The sequence below is a fragment of the Haliaeetus albicilla genome, chromosome 10, assembly GCF_947461875.1.
Source record: "Haliaeetus albicilla chromosome 10, bHalAlb1.1, whole genome shotgun sequence".
In the NCBI taxonomy this organism is placed as follows: Eukaryota; Metazoa; Chordata; class Aves; order Accipitriformes; family Accipitridae; genus Haliaeetus; species Haliaeetus albicilla.
The window spans coordinates 42,445,532-42,466,139 of NC_091492.1; the positions used below are offsets into that span (position 1 = coordinate 42,445,532).

Genomic DNA, 20,608 nt, shown 5'->3' on the forward strand with positions numbered 1-20,608 from the left:
GTGATGCCGACAGCAGCACCCTATGCTGTGACCGCGGGGGATGGACTCCTTCCAGGCCCTTGTCCCGGTGGCTGAAAACCCTATGCTTGAGCTTGGGACTGCGTGGGAAGCTCACACGTGCACAGCTCGCTTGCTTTGAGCTTCGGGAGAGAAATACCTCCTTTTTACTTTTTTTCCCCTCTCCTGGTATGTCCTTGGAGACGGCTGCAAGGCTCCGCTGCGTATTGCTCCTTCTTCCAGTACTAGAGGTTGGGGTAAATGGTTCTCGCCTCACCTTTCCTTTGCCCCACGGGAAACCATACTCTGGAGGGCATTGCATCCTCAGAAGTTAATATTTCCTGGCTCTCATGCCCCTGGGGCAGCTCGCAGTCTGCAAAGTTGGAAAATGTGCTGGTTGCAGACTCCTCGCCTCGAGGGTTAAAGCAAGGTCTGGCACAACAGCACCTGTTTGAGGGAGAGGCAGGAGAAGGGATCGGGCAAGATCTGGGATTTGCAGGGTGCAGAGGATGGAGCAGAACTTAGGAAGGAAGTGGGAATGTTGGAAGCAGAAGGAATAACTCCAAAAGGTGGGATGACTCTCTGGAGAGGCAGTGGGGCCAGCGTGCCCAGAGAAGGCAATGGTAGAGCAATCAAAGCAAGAAAACACTTCCTAAATGAGAAGGGGAAGACTGAACAACACCGAAGGAAGAGGACAAAAGCCTCACCGACAAGCACGTGGCATGGCTTGAAGAAGGTCTTGCACCCTCAGAAGGTCAGAGCATCGCTGGGCTGTGCCCATTGCTGGGATTAGGGACTAATGAACCGAGGAAGCTGCACAGAGCTGCTTTGGAGAGAGGTCTATGAAATATGAGGTTGGTAAATGCCGTTGAGTAGGCATTGCCAGATAAAGACCTGGGAACAGATCCAAGTGATCCCAAAGTCCCATTGGTATCGTTCAAGATTCAGCCCACGTCGGATGCAACCTGCAACCGCCACGCTCGTCCCTTCCCAGCCGTGCCCAAAGAGCATCGGGAGGATTCCAGCCTCAGCATCTTATTTGGAGGCCAAACACAGTTCAGGTCTGCCGGGAGAGCGCAGACTCGCACATGGGCCACGGGTTTGTCTGCTGGGACCACATACAAGGAGAACAGCCATCCCATGGGATGTAAGAAGCAGCACCAGCACAGGGGGCTGAGCGGGTGAAGGGTGCTTTGGAGACTGCTCTGAGAAGGCTCCGCAGGGGTATATTTGGGTGGAATATGCTGTTTGCAGGCACAAAATGCCTCTCTGGATTAGACTGATGTAGTCAGAGTGACGAGGAAGAAGAATCCGCCGAGGGAGAAGGGGAGGGTTATTCACTGCCAAAGCTTCCTACTTCATTGCTTTGCAGAATGGCAATAACATGATAGTTTCAGGGAACCTTTTCATTTCAGAGGTTTTAAAGTTTCATGTCCAAGTACGGAATAATGAAGACATCAGAAATGCAAATGAAATGTTTTGAGCAACACAAAGAGATTTTGGCGGCAGCAAAGGAGGTGGGAGGAAGAGAATTTTCTCTCCGAGAACTGCAAAATTACGGGGTTTGTTCCAATGCAGGATGGAGCCTGAAACCTTGAAACCCTTCATAAACAGAATTCCTGCTCTCAGCACACTTGTCCTTCTCAGGGCTGCTGATGCTGCTTTTTGGACCGAAACTGCCATGTTTCCATCATGCTGTTCATGTTATGGAATAGACCTGAGAAGAAAAATAAATACTGGCAACTCAGTGAGGGGGGAGAGGGAGGGAAGATGGGACATGACAATCTCCCTAGAGCTCAGAGGGAAAAACAGACCTAGGTTAGCTGGCAGTGAGTGAATCAAACTCTATTTTTGTTTTCTAGCCCACGGTGAGCCTCATGGCAGAAATGCCAGCTCTCATCATACCTTGTGCCCCACTTCCATGCTCTGTTTTATGATCAACTTCATCGCAGATGGCTTGAGCCAAGTAGCAGACATTGAGCCGTGGCTGCAGCCCATCCCACGGACACGCACGATGGACCCAGGGCACCTTACAGCTGGCAATCAGCAGGGAGCAAAGGCCAGGTGATTGCAGGGACAGGTCCCTCGGGGAGTGCAGACCAGGGGTGCAGGGGAGGGAGATGAACTGATTTTTTCCCCCAATGCAAACTTCACAGTTTCCAGTTTTCCTTGGAAGTAACATGAGAGACATGAGCTGGAAGCCCGAAGTATCAGGTGTAATTTGAATCGTTTTTGGCAAAGCCCACCTTGAACAAGAAGTGTTTGGCTCCTTGTGAATAACCTCAAACTTGTACCATTCTTTTCTGCCCTAGGAAAGCTGTCACAGCTCTGCGAGCTGGACCGGCTTTGACAGAGTGCTGCAGGCTGTGAAGGTCAGCACCAGGCGAAGACAGACACAGAACAGGATTGGTGCCGAGACGAGCATCTCCAGCTGGATTGATGGTCAAGTGGTCCAGGCTGTAGCTGTCAAGCTCAACCTTGAGTGAGGTTTTGCACCCTCCTAGTGTCTAGGTAGAGCTCTATTCCTGTTTTGAGTAATGCCAGCTTTGCTTGCTCCCCCCCAGCCTGGAGAAGTCACAGCCTACGGCGTGAGAGCTGCATCAATCTGATAAGACTTGCTTATTTCCTTGGGCATTTCTTTGGCATCGACCAACAATCTCCCCAGTTATCCACTCCCCATCGCTCCCTGACCTTTCTGCACTTCTCCTATGGACCAAGAAAACTCTCACTGTAGAAGACCTTCACGATGCCCCAGCTCTGTTTGAGACCAAGCCGAGGAGATGAATCATTTCCAGCACGTCGCAGGAGTGGGAGGAGAGGCGGCTGAGAAATGCCCTTTACCCTGCAGAGCGGCTCTTGACAAGTTTTCCCTGCAGTATATCTCTTTTCCCACTTCTCCGCTCTAGCCGAGGTCTCCTCGCTCATACAGAGTCCTACCACAAGAGCAAGGCTACAGCTTTTCATCAAGCAAAAGACTGAAGACTAATTTTGACCAAAAAGTGGATTTTCAGTCCCAAGGTACACAGATTACATAGATTTTTTTTTTTTTTTTTTAAAGGGTATTGAAAAATAAAGTGAGTGGAGTTTTGGTGAAGTACCCACTTTGCTAATATTCTTGTTGGTTCAAGGTCCTTCAGTTTAAGTGAATTCAAAGTGTTTTGGTTTAATGTCCGAGTAGAAGAGACTCCTCAAAGAAAAAACACATTTTTCATCCCTCCTCCCAGCTGGAGCAGAATTTCCTCAGAGACCCTGCAGCTGGTGGGATGGGATGGGGACACTGGGGGACATGGTTTGAAGGGTGAGGCTGTACCTTGCATCAAAATTCTTCAGATTGTGTCCTCCGGGGGCTTTGCTGGGCTGTGACCCCCAGCTCTATCGCAGCAGTCTTAGCAAAAACAGAGGGACAGAAGGGACTTTTAAGCACCCCTGCACATTTTGTTGGACCTGCAGTCAAGCATAACCCTATCAAGGTCTCAATTCTTTAGTTGCTTAAACCAGGTTCCCCTAGAGATGGGTTGGTGCTGGATTAAAAGGCGTGCAGTGTGGGCAGGTAGCCCTCAGCTCAGAGAGCATGCCGGGCTCAGGGGATTAAATTGCCTCTTATTGCACAGCAGAGTCCAAACCCAATAGTTTCGGAAAGCAGCCAAATGTGCGAGACCTGAGGGTATGTGTGGCGGGGGTGGCCCCAAGTGTGCCCTGTCCCACTACTCTTCCCCAGACGTCTGCCACCCGCCGCCGGCGCTAAGCTGAGCAGTTGTATTTTCTCTGACTCAGTGTGACCACCCTAATGGGCTTTGAGTAACTATGTCCTCCGCAGAAAAAAAGGCATAATTTGGGAGAGCGGAAATGACGACGCGAAAACAACCGAAAATTAAAAAAAAAGAAGATGGAAAACACACGGTGTGGGTGTGATGGGAATGAACGGGAGCTCTGCCTGGGCTCTGCCACCGAGCCGGGCAGGGAACCCACCGCAGGGATCCTGCTCCTCCACAGCTCTGCCTTTCCCCTCTCATTGCTTCTGATAAAAAAAAAAAAAGAATACAATTTTTTTCCCCTCCCTAAGGAAGCAGGTGCAGCAAGGGAACTTGAAACTACAAATCCCTCTGTCACTGAACCAAGATCACCAGCTTCAGCGAACCCTCCTGAAAAAGCCTCCTGGCTTTTACAGCCAGTCAATAACCGAGGGCAGCCACAACCTGCTGCGGCACTTGACACTGCTAAAATGTGTTTGGGGACTTGGGGAAAGGCAACAGAAAAAGGCAACCTATCATTGCTAATAAACAGCCAGGAGGTGAGAGAGCTGGTACCAAAATCAAAATAGCTACTAACAATAATTTTGCAAAACACAAAAGGCCACAGGGAGCTGCTTTGGCTCCGGAGCAATGGTCTGCATCTCAGGGAAATGCTGAGGAAGATCAGGAGGGCAATACTATGCACATGGCCCCTTGCAGAAGCAGATATCGGAAATGAAACCGTTCCACCCGCATGATGAGACTTCACCCTTCTCAAGAAGCCATAGGGCAAGCATCCCTATGTCCCCACCCTTGTTATACATGCCTATGCATATTGAAATAATTAGCTTGATCTAGAAAGAGCAGAGGGCATGAACAGGCAGCTCCGCTGTTGTATTTCAACAAGGTTTGGCCATTTCTGAGCTCTCGATGGGCAACATTTCCTCCCTTCCCAGAAGATGGGAGTACCCGAGGCAGTTCCCACTACTCTTGCACAGAGATCCCCTTGGCTTCAGCTGGAGCTGGACTGGGGATCCCCTCTCCCTTCCCCAAGACAGAGCCTGACTGACAAAAGTACAGAAGGTTTTGAAACTCATTTCTCCTGGGAAACATCATACTCTGCCGGTCTGACCTTCCTTCTCCCTCTCCGGCAAGTAATCAATAGAAGATTTCAACTGGAGAGCTCTAAAGCAGGATAGCAAGGACAGACAATACCATGACTCTTATTTGGCAGGTGGGGAAACTGAGGCACGGGATTTTGTTTAAACTTAACACAAATGAGATTGAGAACATGGAACAGAAACAAATCCCAGCCCAGCTTGTGATCCACCACATCACATAGCTCAGCTTTCCATGAGACATTACTCCTGCTGTCTCCCCGATATCCCATGCTTACATCTTTCTCCCTTTCTCCCACCACCTACGCCCAATTTTTCATTACTTCTATCTTCCCCTCGTCAACCACTTCCCCCTTTTTTCACATCCCTTCCTCTCCATCTCCATCCTGCTGTGTCAGACAGCAGTCATTTCTGGAGAGGTGCTCACTGACGCCTAAACCAGCCACATTGGGTAGCGAAACCCAGCACATTTCACCAAATGTAAAAAATGTATTTAGGGACCTACCAGTCCACCTGGACTTCTATATCTCTTGTCTCTACCTTGGAGGGTGCATCTCCATCGCTGTCCTTACTGCTGCTCTTCAGGAGATCCAGGACGGGCTCGATTTCTTTGAGCAGTTCATTGTCTTCCACGCCGCCGTTGAGGCAAGGGTGACCACAAGCACCCCCCTTCCCCTTCCCGGCATCCTGCCCTTTGCTGCCGGTAAAGACGCCGTTAACGTGGACCATCGGTTCCACCTCCCGCCCGATCTCTTTTGTCCACAGGGAGCCCATGGCGCGGTCGGCTGCTGGCAGCGGCTGCTCTTTGCCGTGCAGGCTTGGGTTGGACAAGTCGACCACCTTCGGAGTCGGGCAGAGGGGTCTGGTGACACGGATGGTTTTCGGTGTCCCGTCGCCTGCGAAAGTGGTCTCCAGGTGAGTGGTGAAGCCCTCGGGGCCCCGCAGGATGAGGACCACGTAGGTCTCGGAGGCGATGCTTCTCAGTATCTCTAGCGCAGTCTCATAGCTCATGTCCACGAGGGGCCTGCCATTGACAGCTAAAATGATGTCCCCAGCCTGGATGAGGCCACTCTGCTCTGCAGCCCCTCCCCGGATCAGATCTGAGATGATGATGGGTGGCTTGCTGACGCGCTCCTTCACCAGAAAGCCGAGGCCGCCCACCTTGCGCTTGAAGAGCCTCACCGAGATGACGTTGGGCTGTATCTGCTGCACGCTGAACACATTCTCTTCCATGGCAGCCCCCCTCTTTGAGCCTGCAGACCAGGACCTCAACACCCACTGAGCGCAGAGAAATTCGCTGTCCGAGACGCTTATCCACGCTGGGGCGGGGAAGGGGCAACTCTTTGGCGTTTTAGCAACTGGCCTCACTGCAAAACTCCTCCGGGTTTCGGCTGCGGGCTGGCTTTCTGCAGCATATTCCCTGCCACCTCTCTTGGAAACGCAGCCTGGGGAAAGCAGGGTATATTACCGGTGGAAAGCAAGGCTAGGGGCAGGGCAGGCAGGGCAGGCAGGGCTGGGCATCGTGCGGCCAAGCAGGGGCTGGAGGGGGCAACATGCCAGCTTTCCAGTCAGCCTCTGGTCCTGTGCTGGGCAGAGTGGGGAAGGCAGCCCGCTCGCTTCACCGACATCCCTGCAAACAGTCCACGAGCTTCTTTATCTAGAAAAGAGGAAGACAAAAAAAAAAAAAAAACAACAAAAGAGAAAGAAAAGTGAGATAGGGCAGGCGTAAGTGCCGGCTCGGCACGGGGCTCAGCACGCCACAGACACCCACATGCATCAGCCTGTCCCCACAGATGTCATCCCCCGGGCTGCATTTGGGAGACAGGCTGCAGCCTCCCATCGCTCTGGGCTTTGTTTCCTCCACTCCCCCTGCAAAAATCGGCACCATCTGTTCGGCGGGGGCCGGGAAAGTGCGGGGGGAGAAGGGGAGCCCTGGGAAGGGGCTGCTGGGCAGCCGTGCTCGGAGCCTCCCCGCTTTGCCCATGGGTCGCAAGCAAAAACCGTGCAGGTCTGGCAATGGGTAGAGCCGCGTGGAGCTCAGCGGTGATTTCTGCCGGCTGAGGATCTTGTCTCCTTGTGTTTTCCAGAGTATCCAACCACCCGATGGTCGAGATGGATTAGGGTGACCGGACAGGGGACATATGTCCCTGCCCAGGAGTAAACCTGTTCCATAGGTGCTGTCACACCAAGAGTGTTTCGATGCTTCAGGAGAAAGAGTAGCAGCCACAAGCAAAATGAGGCAGTAGAAGAGGACATTCAGCTCCCCTTACCCTGAGTTTTACAGCAAAGCACTTACAGCAGCAAGTGCTTTTAAGCCTGGCGACAGGGATCACAGCCTCAGCCTGGCTCAGCTCCTCCTCTCCCCATATTTCAAGCCTGGCACGGGGATACAGGAGGCAAAGCTAGCACTCCCCCGTGCCCAGCCCTGCCATCCAGTTCTGAACAGTTCCCAAACAAACTGCTTTAGCTGATGGAAAACCATCTAGAGGAGAACATGCAATGAGTTTACCCAGCTCTCGGGGGAACCTCATGCAGCTGGGTATGGCTTTCTACAGCCCTCAAGTGGCTTGGGGAGCGACGTCTCATTGACTCCTGATGGGACCCTGGTTCTTACATGCCTACGCTTGTGTTCGATAACTTCAGCTCCCAAACCCTCTCCGGGATCCCCTCCCATTTCTCAGATGATCTGGAGAACGTTTCTCTCCAGGACTGTGCCCTGACATTTGGCAGCAAGCTGAAATGCAGATGCCTTCTTTTCTTTTTTAAATCTGAATTTTGGGGAGAGAACAGAGGGCACTAGATCTGCAGGCTGGAGCCACTGACATGCCAAGGAAAATGATCTCCTGTCTCCCAGAAGCAGCACATTCAGGGCAGCATTTGCACGTTCAGACACTGAGAACTGAGCTCCTCTTTGCCAGGAGCTCCCTCCAGCACCCAGATGGGAAAAACAGGGATCTGAGGAGCGGGGCAGTGACACCTGCCCTGGCATTAACTCACTTGAGCATTTTAATCCTCATGTGACGAAGGCTGCTGACCCCAGTCTGGCTTTTTACAGGCGAGTAAAGAATAAAGCAATTAGAGACCAATAACCCAGGCTGATGGATTTAACCCCTATTGCCCTTCTCCTGCCATTACTCAGCCCTGCAGAGCAGTAGCAGTGTGCAAAGGGTTAAATGTGACCTGAGTAGGTCTGTGGGGAATCACCTCTTCAAGGGCTAATTAACCTGGGCGACATAAGGCCTAATTGCTGGGTGACTTCCCGCAAGTGGCCCTGGCCAGAGGTCACCGGAGCAGGACCTCTGCCAACCGTGATGGCTTGTGCCACCTCGTAGGGCTTGGGGCAGCAGAGCAGGACATCTCCTCCAGATCTTCAGGCCACCTGGGGAGGGAAGGTCACATATTTGGGGAGGATGGAAGGAAGCAGAGATCTGCTTCTATAGGGAAGGTCCTGTCCCTCTCCTCTTTCCTTTCCAGCTCCTCTTTCCTTTCCAGCCCCTCCATCCTTTCCCCAGCCAGAGCCCACTTCCACCAGCAGCGCTGGACACAGCAGGACCTTGGCCAAGTCTTCCCCCTCTTTCACGAGCTCTTTGGTGCCGGTGCCAAACCACAAGGACCGGTGTCCTTCTCCCTGCCCAGGGTCTATCTTTTCCTCACCCTGCTCCCAGCAGCCCACCAGCACGGTCCCTGGATCCCCCAAGGTCACCATCACCTTGACGTGCGGGCAAGCCACCGATTCATGCAGGACTCATTTCTAACGTATTAGCTGACACCGTAAGGACGAACGAGGCTTTGAAAGCAGCGTAAGTACCATGCGAGTGCGGGACTGTCAGCTTCCCTTCGAGGGGACAACCCTCTTATTTGCTCTGGACAAATCTGCGGCACTCACGAACTCCTCGCAGTTGGTGAAGCCTGTGTTCTCATCATGACCATCTCAGAAGGGCCAGGGCCATCTCGGGGACTGCCTGGCATGAGCCCCTGTCACCGCTGGGCATCCCTGGCAGCTCCCAGGGGCAGATGCTCAACAGCCAGAGGAGATGATGGCTTTCAGCCAGGCTCGACCCCTTACCGCAGTGCTTGCAGGGGAGCAGGGTGATGCTGAGCTCACTGGAAAGGGCCCTCACCCGCCTCAAAGAGCTGAGAAACCCCAAAGTGTTTACAGTCCCTCACTCTTCTCCCACCAGGCCAATTTCCAGTTCTTTCCTCCAAAAACTTACAGCAAAACTTATCATTTGTTACATATATGCAGCTCCAGCCTGCAAGATCCCAGGGAACAACATTATTGCCGGGTGCACATCGTTCCCCATCCCCGAAACCTGCCGACACCTCAGCATTCCTTTCCTTACAGGCGGGAAGAGGAGAAAAAAGTAGATCCTAGGCGATACCTAAGCACCCAGCCAGGGCTTTCTCCAGGATGGGGGTGAGCACCAGCGTGTCCCCCCCAGACAAGAGGGTGACTCACTCCTGGACATTACACACTCTTGCCCGTGGGAGATCGGCGGCTGGTATCTCCCCCCGCCGCAGCTGTAGGCTCTGCAGCAGCAGCCGGGTGCTGGCTGGAAGACAGGGAATGACATTATTTGCCTGTTTAGGATTTTTTTTCGCTCCCTCTAACTCAAGCCTTTTCTTTCCTTTTTCTCTGCTGCTCCCCAGAGTAAGGACGGTCAGAAAAAAGCAAGAAAGCAGAGGGGCAGGCAAGGAGATTGAGGGCAACCTGCCTCTAAGCCCCTGACCCTTCTGCTCCTTTGGGGAAGAGTTGGACAAGCATTTTCATAGAATCATAGAACCATTTAGGTTGGAAAATAACCTTAAGATCGTCGAGTCCAACCGTTTTCCAGCTACGAAACCTTGCACAAACTCAGACTGAAGAGGGGAGGGAGGGGCAGAAGTTCAGGGCACGAGAAGGCAGCAGGAGACACCCGGGAGCGCAGGGAAGACTTCCTCAGACACCCAGCGTGGGTCAGGGCTTTCCCCATGCCCAGGTCCCAGGGTGTCCTGGGTCATCTGCAGGTCTAGTCCCAGAGGGGACACGTTTCAGATGAAACCTGAAGTGTTCAACCCCATGCGAAACGACGGGGAGACGCCGGCTGTTTGCAGCGCGGGTGGCTGAGCTGTGCTCAGCTCTGCCGAGTTCAGTTCTCCCTACGAGCGCCATTAAGAGTCTGATTTATGAACCCAAGAGCAGTAGTACATTTGCGTGGTCATACATTTAAAGCTACCGGAGGTGTCACGTCTAACTCCTTAAAGCCAGTGAGAGCAATGCGGTGAGCAAGAGTTTCACTGGGGTGAGTGCTGCTCAGGTGGAAACGCTTACTGCACCCCTGAAAGACAGCTGGGAGATGGCCGATGCCATGGGCTCCCTGCTGAGGCACCCTGCTTGAATAAACAACCACGGATGGTGCCATCCCACTCCCTGCCTCGGTTTCCCTCCCCTTCCAAAGCATAAAACCAGCTGAAGTTACAGAAGAGCAACAAACCCCGCAGAGCTGCAAACTTGTAGCACCCCGAACAAGCGTTACGAAAAGCGTTAACTCTGATCTCGACACCGATCCACGCTGACATTGCTTGTTTGGAGGCTCTAATCAGCGTGGAGAAGAGCAGCAGAACAGGCTTCCCTACGGCAGCGACGAAGGCATTCGCTTAACAAACAAGCCCTACGAAAAGCAATAACGAAAAGCTTTTAGAGTCGCCAGACAACATTTTGAGCAACAAACTCCAGCACATATGTTAATTGGATGATTTGATTTAGAAAGCAAAGCAGAGGAGAAATCAATCTTAGGAGCTTAACACAATCTCTTAACTCTCCCAGCCAGGAGCTGCAGGCTACAGTGAGCTAGGATGTACCCAACACCAGCCCTTCAGCATGGGCATTTGGGTTGCCCTTGCCCTCACAAATCAATTTTGAGTCTTGTCTTCGCTGCGGTAATGGCTTACATTTCTATGTGCCAGCTTTAAATGGACACCATTGTCCTATTTAATTAGTTTTCATGGGATTTATAGCATTCAATGAAGAAGCCCGGGGCTGACGGATTTATGCCCGTTTAATTTTTATGACCCATGGAGCGTCAGTGAATCTGATGAGGAGCAATGGGATGCAACATATGCACAGTTACTGTAAACCTGCATGTTTGTGCATCTGAAAACAGAGCATTAAAGTGATTCACTGGCAGCCGGCTTGCTCGTGCCAGCAGTTCTGCACTTAACTCCCGTTCGGCTCAGACTGACGCCGTGATATATCTATGTACATGGCCTTTTAATCCTGAGAATATATAGACAATGTTCCCCCAGCTACCTCTAATTATCTCTAATTATCCATCTTCCACCAACCTTGCCAAAATCCACCTGGGAAGGAACGAGCCCTTTTTCCTTCACAACCAAAAGACGTGCTCCGCTTCTCCCTTCCCATCCCCAGTGCACAAGGCTGGGAAGCGCCTATTTCACCTGGGCCATGACATTTTCTTCACCCCCAATAAACCTGATTTACACATAGGAGTGAATTAACTAAGAGGCACTTTGCCATCTGTACAACACCCTGGTGCCAGCGCCCAGTGATGCTGCAGAGCTGCTGGACCGCTCCACGCAGCCACGGGAACCCGCAGGCTCGGGAAGGATGCTGCTGAAGGGATGAAGTGCCGAGGTCTCAGCCCTGGAGACCCCCTTGCCTCCCCTGTGTCAGCAGGGCATGGGTGTTTGCACTGAAAACATGCCTATCACTGGTAAAAGAATAGTTAATAAAATAAATGCTCGCTTTCTGATACAAATAAATCTATGTCCATTCCCTGAGAGGGTTCATTTGCCTCCGATCAGGGGGTTGCTTTCTGGAAAGCAAAACAATACACATTGCTTACGGCCATGTTGTTGGGCTGAAGCTGCCCCAAGACCTGCACATTTATCCAACTCCTGGCACTTGCTTTTGTGTTCATCCCAACCATCCCTCTCCAGGGAACTAAACAGCTGAGGAAAGCCTGGTTCTGCTGGTGCAAGCAGCCACCGGCACGTCTTCTAAGCAGTTGGACTAGATGATCATTGTAGGTCCCTTCCAACTGAAATCTATTCTATTCTATTCTATTCTATTCTATTCTATTCTATTCTATTCTTCAGGCCAGTGTCCTGCACACTCCTAGTCATGGAGCAGCAACGCTAGAGGAGGCAGAACCTGCACCAAGCCTTTGCTGTAATTTAATGAAGTCCCTTGTCCCTCTCCCCTTCGCCCCATCTGATACGAACCGCATCTCTCCAAGCAGACCGCAGGCAATACATTTTAATGTTGCCAAGACAACTGTGTTGACAAAATTCCCCTTTTTTTAGATGACAGAAACAAGGTTTTGTTTTAATTTGGAGTTCAAGGTTTAACATATTTCAGTAACACACCTGCCATTTCTCCTTTACTGTTTTGTACAATATTCTCTTGGCGCCTGTGGTGTGCGGCTGAAATGGAGTTTAGATAAAACCACCACTATCTGTCAATTCCACCACTAACCCCGTCTAAAACTGATGTTCTTATTAGGGCTCGGCCCATCTGTAAAACATAAATTTCACCGCCCTCAATTTGCCGAGAGGATCGGAATTACACCAGCGATTCCAGCTTGACAAATGGGACCCATGTTAACACAACACCACTTTGTCCTAAATGACAAAATAGGTAGATAGGAAATAAATGAGAAAATGCCACTTGATGGATGATCTCAAAATCCAGTCGCAGCACGAGAGGGGAATCGTGGCTTCATTTAGAAAAAAAGAAAAAGGGAATTTAAAAATCGCAGCAGGTTGGCTGGAGCTGTAATAGCTCCAGAGCCGCCAGCCGGCATCAATAAAGTCAGCGGCAGAGCTCTCGAATCAGAGTCAGTCCAGGAGTTAAACTCCTGGCTCGTTTCAGCGGCTCAAGTTCCCATCCCCTCCTTTGCTGCTGACACCCCAAAATCCCTCTAGCATGGTGTTAAATTTTTCCACTCTAACAAGCCAGTGGGAGAAGTAGCCCAATTAGGACACTAAATAGCAATAAACCTTATTGTCACTGACTTTCATAAAGAGTGACTCATATCACTATTTAAAGACCTCGGGAAAACATCCTCACGGCACAAGCCTGGGTTCCTTGGTCTGGAGGCACGAGCCTCCTGCCAGGTCCCCGTGAAAGCCTGCCGCTGAAAAGGCTGCTGGGTTTTCTCTCTCCCCCGAGCATCGCTACCGTCTCTCTTCAACACTGAAAGGTGCAGGAGGACTAGAGGTGTGATTCCCCACCAATTAATCTGGTACGCGGAGTCAAAGCAGAGCTCTCGCCTTCTTTGCACCGGCATTCTCGATGACTGCGCAAGGCAAAAAGCGAAGATAATTTGTTCCCCCGAGTTTCTGTCCGCGCTTTTCTTAGGGTTTTGCGTTAGTACTTGTTGCCATAGTATCAACGGTGGTGGCAAAGTTCTCTGGGGGCCTCCTGGGACCCGTTCCTTGTCCCACTGAGGGCTCTGGCTCTAATTCGGGCAGGATTGCGGTGGGGGAATGTAGAATTTTCTGCTTCCTAATTTTTGCTAAAGGCACTGCCAGCAAGAGCGAGGCCGTTCCTTAGAAGCAGCATCAGCCCCATCATCCTCACTCTGCCAGCATCCCTGAACACGGGGCTGGGCGTGGGGCACTGTGGCAAGAAAGCCATGAGTGAGGGGAATGGAAACGGGCCCCGATCCTCACCGGTTCCTGGGGCTTTTCTCCTTCTCCCATGGGACAGTCCCATGCTGGTGATGCTGCCTTGGACTGAAGCACCCTGTCTTTTCCCCGTGCCAGAGGAGAGGATTTTGTCTTCCCAAGTCCCTGCTCCTCAATACTGGCATCATGGGGAGAGGCAGCGGTGGGGCAGGCTGTCCCAGCAGGGTCACTGTCCCACTGCACTGCAGAGGGACTGGAGCCCTTGGCCAAGTTGTGCCAGTGATATTTCCAAGGATGTGTTCATTTTGATGGTGTTTGGGGATGAAGGATGGGTCCTGCTTTGAAAAGACTGAGCTTTGATGACTTTCAAGGCATGGAAGAACTGCACGTTTTCAGCACGTCTGAAAACATAAGCCTGAGACTCTGCAAAATGGGATTAAGACAAGCCTACCCTAGAAGGGCATTGCAAGATCTCATTAAGCATTTCTGAATTGTCATGTAAAAGAGAGGCTACGGAAAGAGTTGCCTGAACATAAATACCTCTGGTTTTGTATATACACACACAGAGTACTTGCAGGTTTTCACACTCTGCATATAGAACTAACATACTGATAACATATGGGCTTTCCAGACCGCCTGTTTCTCGTGCCCACAGCCAGATCCTGAGCACGTGCTTGGTGTCATATCGGTACTTCACTCTGCTTGCTTTACAGCTGCCACGTAGGGTGGCAGTGCAGGGTGCATTGGGTCAGGTATCGCACACAGCCCATCGCAGAATTAATTTGGAACAAGCAGATGGAAGTAACCACGCTTTCATCCGGCTTCAGCCAGACAGTGGCTTACAGATCCTTCCCTCTTCGGGACACAATATGTTTATTTTCGGCTACGTACGAGAGATCAGATCACGCATATAGATTTAATGCACAGATACAATCAGAACAGCGTGAGTAGAGCAAAGGCATTTTAGCTTTGTTTGGAGCCTCCTCTCAAAACCGGTCCCTTGCTATCAGGGTTGTATTTCTTTAGTAAAAATCAATGGTATCAACAAGTATCAAACAATATTCTCATCACTCAGGAAAGGTAAATGCTAATCTATGCGAGCCAAGCTCATGTGACTTATCAGTTACTATATATAGTTGTTTTCAGGCACTGATTTAGGCAATCTGGCAGATTTCCTAAGCCTTTGTACAGATACACTACCGAAATGGAAAATACAAAATACACGAGCAAAGCAGGGGAAAAAAAAAATCTGACAGGGCCAAAATGCCCCTGAGGGTCAGGGAGGACCAACCCCTCCCCATCGGCAGACACACAACATTAATTGCAAGTGAGGATTCAGCCCAAACCCCTCTGCCTAAGATGGCCTCTCTGGTACTCGCTCACGATCGCCGCAGTGACAGAGGGAATAAACAGAATTCAAAGGGCACAAGGACTTGTCCCTCTCCTTTGCTCGTGAGGGAATGTAATGCTTCTCCCAGTGCAGGTATCCAATTAGACAAATATCGCCTCAAAACCCATGTCCGCGTAAGAAGAGACTCTGTACTGGGAGTTTGTTTGCAAACATATGCACGTTTTAAAACTGGAGAGTATATGACTGAGTTTGTAGCATCTTTAAGAAAATATTCTGGGTAGTACAAGCTAAAGTAAAATAGAGGGGGGAAGAAATTGCTGATGTAAACCCAAATTCTTTGAAATAAGACTTCCCCATCTCAGATCTTTAACAGAAAAGGCATAGCCAGCCAAGACGTGCAGGTAGAAATCATGGGGACAGTGCTATTTTGAACAGCCCCCCTGCCCCAAAAGCCTCCCCACAGCTTTTGTGTGATCATCCCTGTAGGACCCGTTCTGCCGTCTGCCTGAACCACCAGCATTTGGGCATGTAGAAGAGGAAGAGGAGCTGGCAATTAAAGCATTTAAAGCAGTCGAGCCCCCGACCACTGTAATTGCCCCCTGCAATCTCCCACATCTCCCGCTCCAGACAGCCTGCGCTCCCACGGGAAGGAAGGAGACACTTCCCCTCCGTTTCGGTGAGAGGCGGATCAGCTCCTCGGGGACTCAGCAGATAATTGTCAAGTTGCCTGCCAGAATTTCCTCCTGACAGTCATAACTTGAAAGCGTTGGAAGAAAATGTCTGCACCTGGGCTGTGGAGTCAGCGCGCTCAGGGAGTGCGGAGCTGAGGCAGGGAAAGGCTCTGCAGGACTGGAGCTGGATGGGGTGATGCACACCCACCCCAGCACCAGATGCTCCAGATGTGCGGGTACGGAGGTTTCTTTTCCTCTTGCTTTGCCAGTAAAAACCCAAAGCTTTCTACTATCTACCGCAAACCGAGCCGAGAGCGAGACCCCAGGCAGGGCAAGCAGGGTTCATCTCCTTTGATCCCTGCGACAACAGCTCCCTTCATCATTTCAAGCGCAGCCCGAGGGGGCTGTCGAGGTTCTCGGTGCACGGGTGGGGAGAGGGAAGGGGCAAGATCCGGACTGACCCCCGGCTGTCCCTGAAGGACAGGGGACAGCCCTGAGCGGGACGTCCCAGGGCTTCACTCGGAGGCTGGACCCTCATCGGGGTGTCTCTTCCCCACCCCAGCCTGGATGAGGATCTTGCCCCCCCCGGTGCCCTAGGGGCAGCGGGGACATCCCGACCCCGCGGGGCAGAGGGAACTGGAGAGCCAGGACCCGCTGTGGGTCACCCCCCTCTCCCCCAAACCCCACCACTGGGGGGGGGAGCATCTCCTGCAGCCGGTGACCGGGTTGTCGCGGGGGGGGACGGACACCCGGGGCTCCGGTCGGGCGGCGGCGCCCGCAGCGTTCAGCACCCGGGACAGCTCCGGCACCGCCCGCCGCGGGGGGGGGGGGGGGGGGGGCACGAACAGCCCTGCCCGCCCCCCCCCCCCGGGAAACTGCCCGCCCCACCAACATACCCCCCCCTCCCAAGGGAAAAACTGCCTCCCCCCGAGGAAAACTGCACCTTGCCTTCTCCAGAAACTGCCCCCTCCCTGGGAAAACCGCCCCCCCGCCCTCCCCGGACAGATTGCATCCGCCCCCCCCCCTCAGCGCCTGCCCCGGCTCCTCTCCCTTCCCTCCCCGGGCAAACTGCCGGCTGTCCCGGGCACGCTGCCCGCCTGCTCCCGCCTGCCTTCCCCGGCCAAACTGGCCGCCTGCTCCTGTCCCCGTCCCCCCCTCGCCTCCTGCCCCTGCTGTACCCGTCCCTGTCCCCCCCCCGCCGGTAAACTGCCCTCCCGTGCAAGCGGCCCCCCCTCGCCCCATCCAAACTTGCTGCAAAGAGTTGCGGGGGAGGGAGAGAAAAGCCAGCTTCGCTCCATTCCCGCAGCTGGCTCAGCCCCAGCGTCCCCCCACGCCCAGCCCGAGGGACACCGGGGGGAGCCGAGCACGGAGGCGGCTGGAAGAAGTTTGCAGCGGAGCCCCGGGGTGCGGAGGGCTGACACCCACGGGGGCGGGGCGGGTGGGAGCCGCTTTTGGGGTACCTCCGGCGCTCCTACAGCTGGAGGCAGAGGACCCCCCCCCCCCCCGACCTCCCCCGGCCAAGGGCACGGCGGAGCGGCTCAGCCCCGGTGCCCCCAAGAGGCGGCGGGGAGAGCTTCCCACGGGCGTCCGAGGGAGCGCACGGTCCCGCGGGGGGCTCCGCGGCCGGTCCCGCACCCCCTGCCCCGCCGCAAAAGTTTCCCGGAGAAGCGGCGACCGGTGCGGGGCTGGGGGCAACCCGCCTGCCCCCCCCCGCCACCTACCGTGCGGCGGAGAGGAGCCGTTCCCGTCCCCGTCCCCGTCCCCGATCCCGGTTCATCCCTCCCGGAGGCTCCGGAGGGACGGAGCCCGGCGCGGCGCTGGGCTCGGCTGGGAGGGAGCCAGTCCTCGCTGCGCCCCTTTATCCCAGCATCACCGAAACGAATCCGCTTTGACGTCCAACCAGGGTTTTTATGGGTGTGGAGCGAGCCGGTGCAGCCCTCATTAGGAGACACTCTGCTCTCCAAATCATACATCTTTTATATAACCTCATTTCCAGCGTGGCTTTTCTTCCTCCTCCCTCCCCTTGCCGGGGAGCATCATCCCCCCCCCGAAGCTCCCCCCCCCCCAATTAAAGAGCCGAGACACACACACACCCCCCGGCCCCCACTTGTTGCCGGGAAGCTCCACAGCCCACCAGCCTGTCCCAGCTTCCCTGCCCAGTCCCGCTCCATTGGCAACCGCCTCCGTGCCCCTGGAAAGCTGCAGCCCCCCACCTTCCTGCTCCCAGCTGGGTTGTGCTCTGAGGGCTGCAGAAAAGCCCCCTCTTTCCCTGAGAGTAGGCAGCCCCCCCTCCTGCCAGCTCTGCCCCTGCCCTCTCTGTGCCCAGGGCAGATGGCATCAGCCCCGCCGGGATCCCCCAGTGCCCCCAGTCCTGAGCTGGGCAATGCCGCAGGCTGAGGGCAGCCCTGGCCCTTTCCCAGCTGCCTGTACCTCTGCTGCCAGACCCGAGGTGGGCTGCACACACGGGGGAGAGCGAAGGGGTTCCTCCTCACCCCGTTTCCCCTTCTGACTCTTTACCTGCCCCCGATAAGGCCCAGCACAGACCGAGGCTTGACATCAGCCTCCAGGCTTTGCAATTGTGCTCATTCCCATGGCAACAACAAACACACAATTATAGATATATAATATTATATAAACCCAAGCTGGGTCTCGGGCAGGAGTGCGAGGTTCACCTGCTTGCAGCCTCCTCCCAAGCCACGGAGGCAGCTCCCACCGGAGCACGCATGGAGAAGTGGCTTCAGCCTGGTAAAGATGCACAGCCCGTGGATGCCCGGCAGCTCTGGGAACCAGCCACCTTGCGCAGCCCCGGCCTGCCTGCCCCGCTGCCTCTCCGGAGGCAGGCAAATAAAGCACTGCACAGCAGGCGATTCAATTACAAAACTTCCCACAGGGAAGAGGAAACCGAGCAGCCCTGTTCCTTCCCGGCACACAGGGAGTTTTGCAGAGGTGGCAAAGGGGAGAGGGTAGGCAAATGCAGCAGCACAATTGGGGCTGGGGCCGCTTTCCCCATACCCTCCCCTCCTCAGACTACCCATACATCGAGCTGTAACACACTGTCTGGGGCTAATGAAAACATGATTACGCCTGTTTAGATGCAGGAGGACTAATCTAATAGTAAGCTACCCAACGACATCTGCTCTGATCCATTGGGCAGGGAAACCTGCCCCGTGGAGGGATGAGTAGGTGCACTCCTGCAAAGAAGGGCTTCATGAGCCAGGCTGAAAATTGCCAGCCCAGGCTAAGAGAAGTCCAAAACCTTCCGCTTTCAGGGCTCGCATCTTTGAGCACAGCCTTAGTGCTGCAGGGCTGTGTGTGCTGGTGACTATCAGGGAAGCTGGACCCATCCGCCTTGGATGCGGGTGCAGACAGACAGGGGTGAGAGCACCTCGCTGCTCTTCTGCCCTCCTGCCAGTGAGGCAGATCTGCAGGAGGCAAAACCGCGGTGGGGAAGCAAAGCCCTGACTGCTGGGGTGCTTGGATGCAGGGGAGCGGGGTTCCCTGCGCTACTCCTGGACCCAGCTTTGGCAGCGCAACTCCCCCAGCCCACCACCGCAGCCTGCAGCTGCACCCTTGGCAGGATCCCAGCCCTCCCCACTAGCCCGGAGCTTCAGGGAACCCGCTGAGCTGTGCTCATTGGTGAGCCACGTCCTCACCAGGACACCGCAGCACTTCCTTCACCCGCTGAAAACTTAATGGGACAACGCTCATTTTTGTATCATCTGGAGCTTTGCTGAAGCCCGTAAATCCAGGCAAGCCAGGTGCAAAGTGTCAGTATGAGAATGGAGCTGCCGGCCTGTGCGTGTCCTGTGGATCCCCCTGAGCCAGGGAGGAGCCGCCCAGGTAGCCTTTCCCTCCATCCAGTAGCCATGAGTCAGCCCAGAGAGGAAGGCTTGGAGGTTCATAAACAACTAATGAGACAGATGTTGGTCTGGGAATGGAGAAGGTGAAGCGAGACCCTCTCCAGCCCATCCGCACCCAGTGAGCCCTTTCCCACACAGCTCTTGGTGTGACAGCAAAGGTTTGCACCTTCCTTCCTCCAGCAAAGAGCATTTGTGGACAGGATTTCTCCACAGGGAGCATGTTCCTGTAATCCTGCCTCATCCTACTTGGGTAGCTGCGAGCCCTGGAGAAGAGAGCCCAGCACTGGAGAAGCCCCCCCATGCCCAGCCCTGCCAAGCCAGCCTCCTCCATGGAAGTTGCTTCCCCCCTTCTCACAGCTGGCAGCAAACACAAGCAGTGCTACCAACCAAGTTATCCCCCAAAACTGCTCGCAGGAGGGAAGAGCCTCCTCCCTGCCCCTCGCACAGCTGCTCCCCGGTTCCCCCTCTCCTCTGAAATCAGCTCAGCGCCGTTTGCTTCTGGCCATATGCTGCCAGCAGTTAGAGAAGCCAAATATAAACACAGCGGCTAATGTTCACCCAAGTTTCCTCCCCCCCGCCCCCCCAAATCTGGGCTCTTTCCCCTCTCCTGCTGCCATTCATTCTCACCCACCTCTCTTTTGGGAGCCGGCAATGGGTCTTTCTCGAGGGATGGGTGGCCAGTGGCCGGCTCTGTTGCTGGGCTCACAGCCCGCCGGCGGGAACGTGCCGCTCGGGATGCTCGGCTCTCTAAGATCCTTAGGAAACCGTGGCCTCGGCACAGATCACACACACAATATCCCCGGCAGCCGCAGCTCTGGAGTTATTCAGCTGCTATTTCTATGCAACTCGAAATGCGTTCGAGGGATTACTGCCCGGGGAATAAAGAAACGGCTAAACATATTTATACTAAAGCTTAAGGAGCCTATGTAACTGCACACACACACACACACACACACACACACACACCCCCCAGCTGATAGGGGGGTCTGGCCCAGAGACTGCAGTGATTTGGGACAAATCCCAGGATTGTCTGTCTGTGCTCTAGTTTAGAGCAAGTGCCTATGCTGGTGCTTGCCTAGAGGTGGCAGTGAGCCTTCGCTCTTGTCCTCTCCCCGAGCAGAGCAGAGCAGAGCAGGAGGGCCTGGGAAGTCCCCAGCTGAGCTGGAGCTTTGCACTCTCTGCTGGGTTGGCTGCAGGTGAGGGGTTTGCTGTGGGTATAAATCCAGGTACCTGTGCCCCCATGGCACGC

At 54.0% G+C, this 20,608-nt stretch overlaps 1 protein-coding gene across 2 annotated transcripts in view; it reads right to left on the bottom strand.

Annotated features, from left to right (window-relative positions):
* Positions 1–17,381, bottom strand: part of NOS1 (nitric oxide synthase 1) — a 54,080-nt gene extending 36,699 nt beyond the window's left edge. The window contains exons 1-2 of one of the 2 annotated variants that reach the window (XM_069795337.1): positions 17,221–17,381; positions 5,352–6,503 (exon numbers count right to left, since the gene is read on the bottom strand). In XM_069795337.1, coding sequence (XP_069651438.1) covers positions 5,352–6,079 — 728 coding nt within the window. In that variant the 5' untranslated portion in view covers positions 6,080–6,503; positions 17,221–17,381. Of the gene's footprint in view, positions 1–5,351; positions 7,100–17,220 lie in introns of those variants that run through there. The other variant, XM_069795338.1, reaches the window with a different exon arrangement.
* Between the last annotated feature and the right edge of the window lie 3,227 nt (positions 17,382–20,608).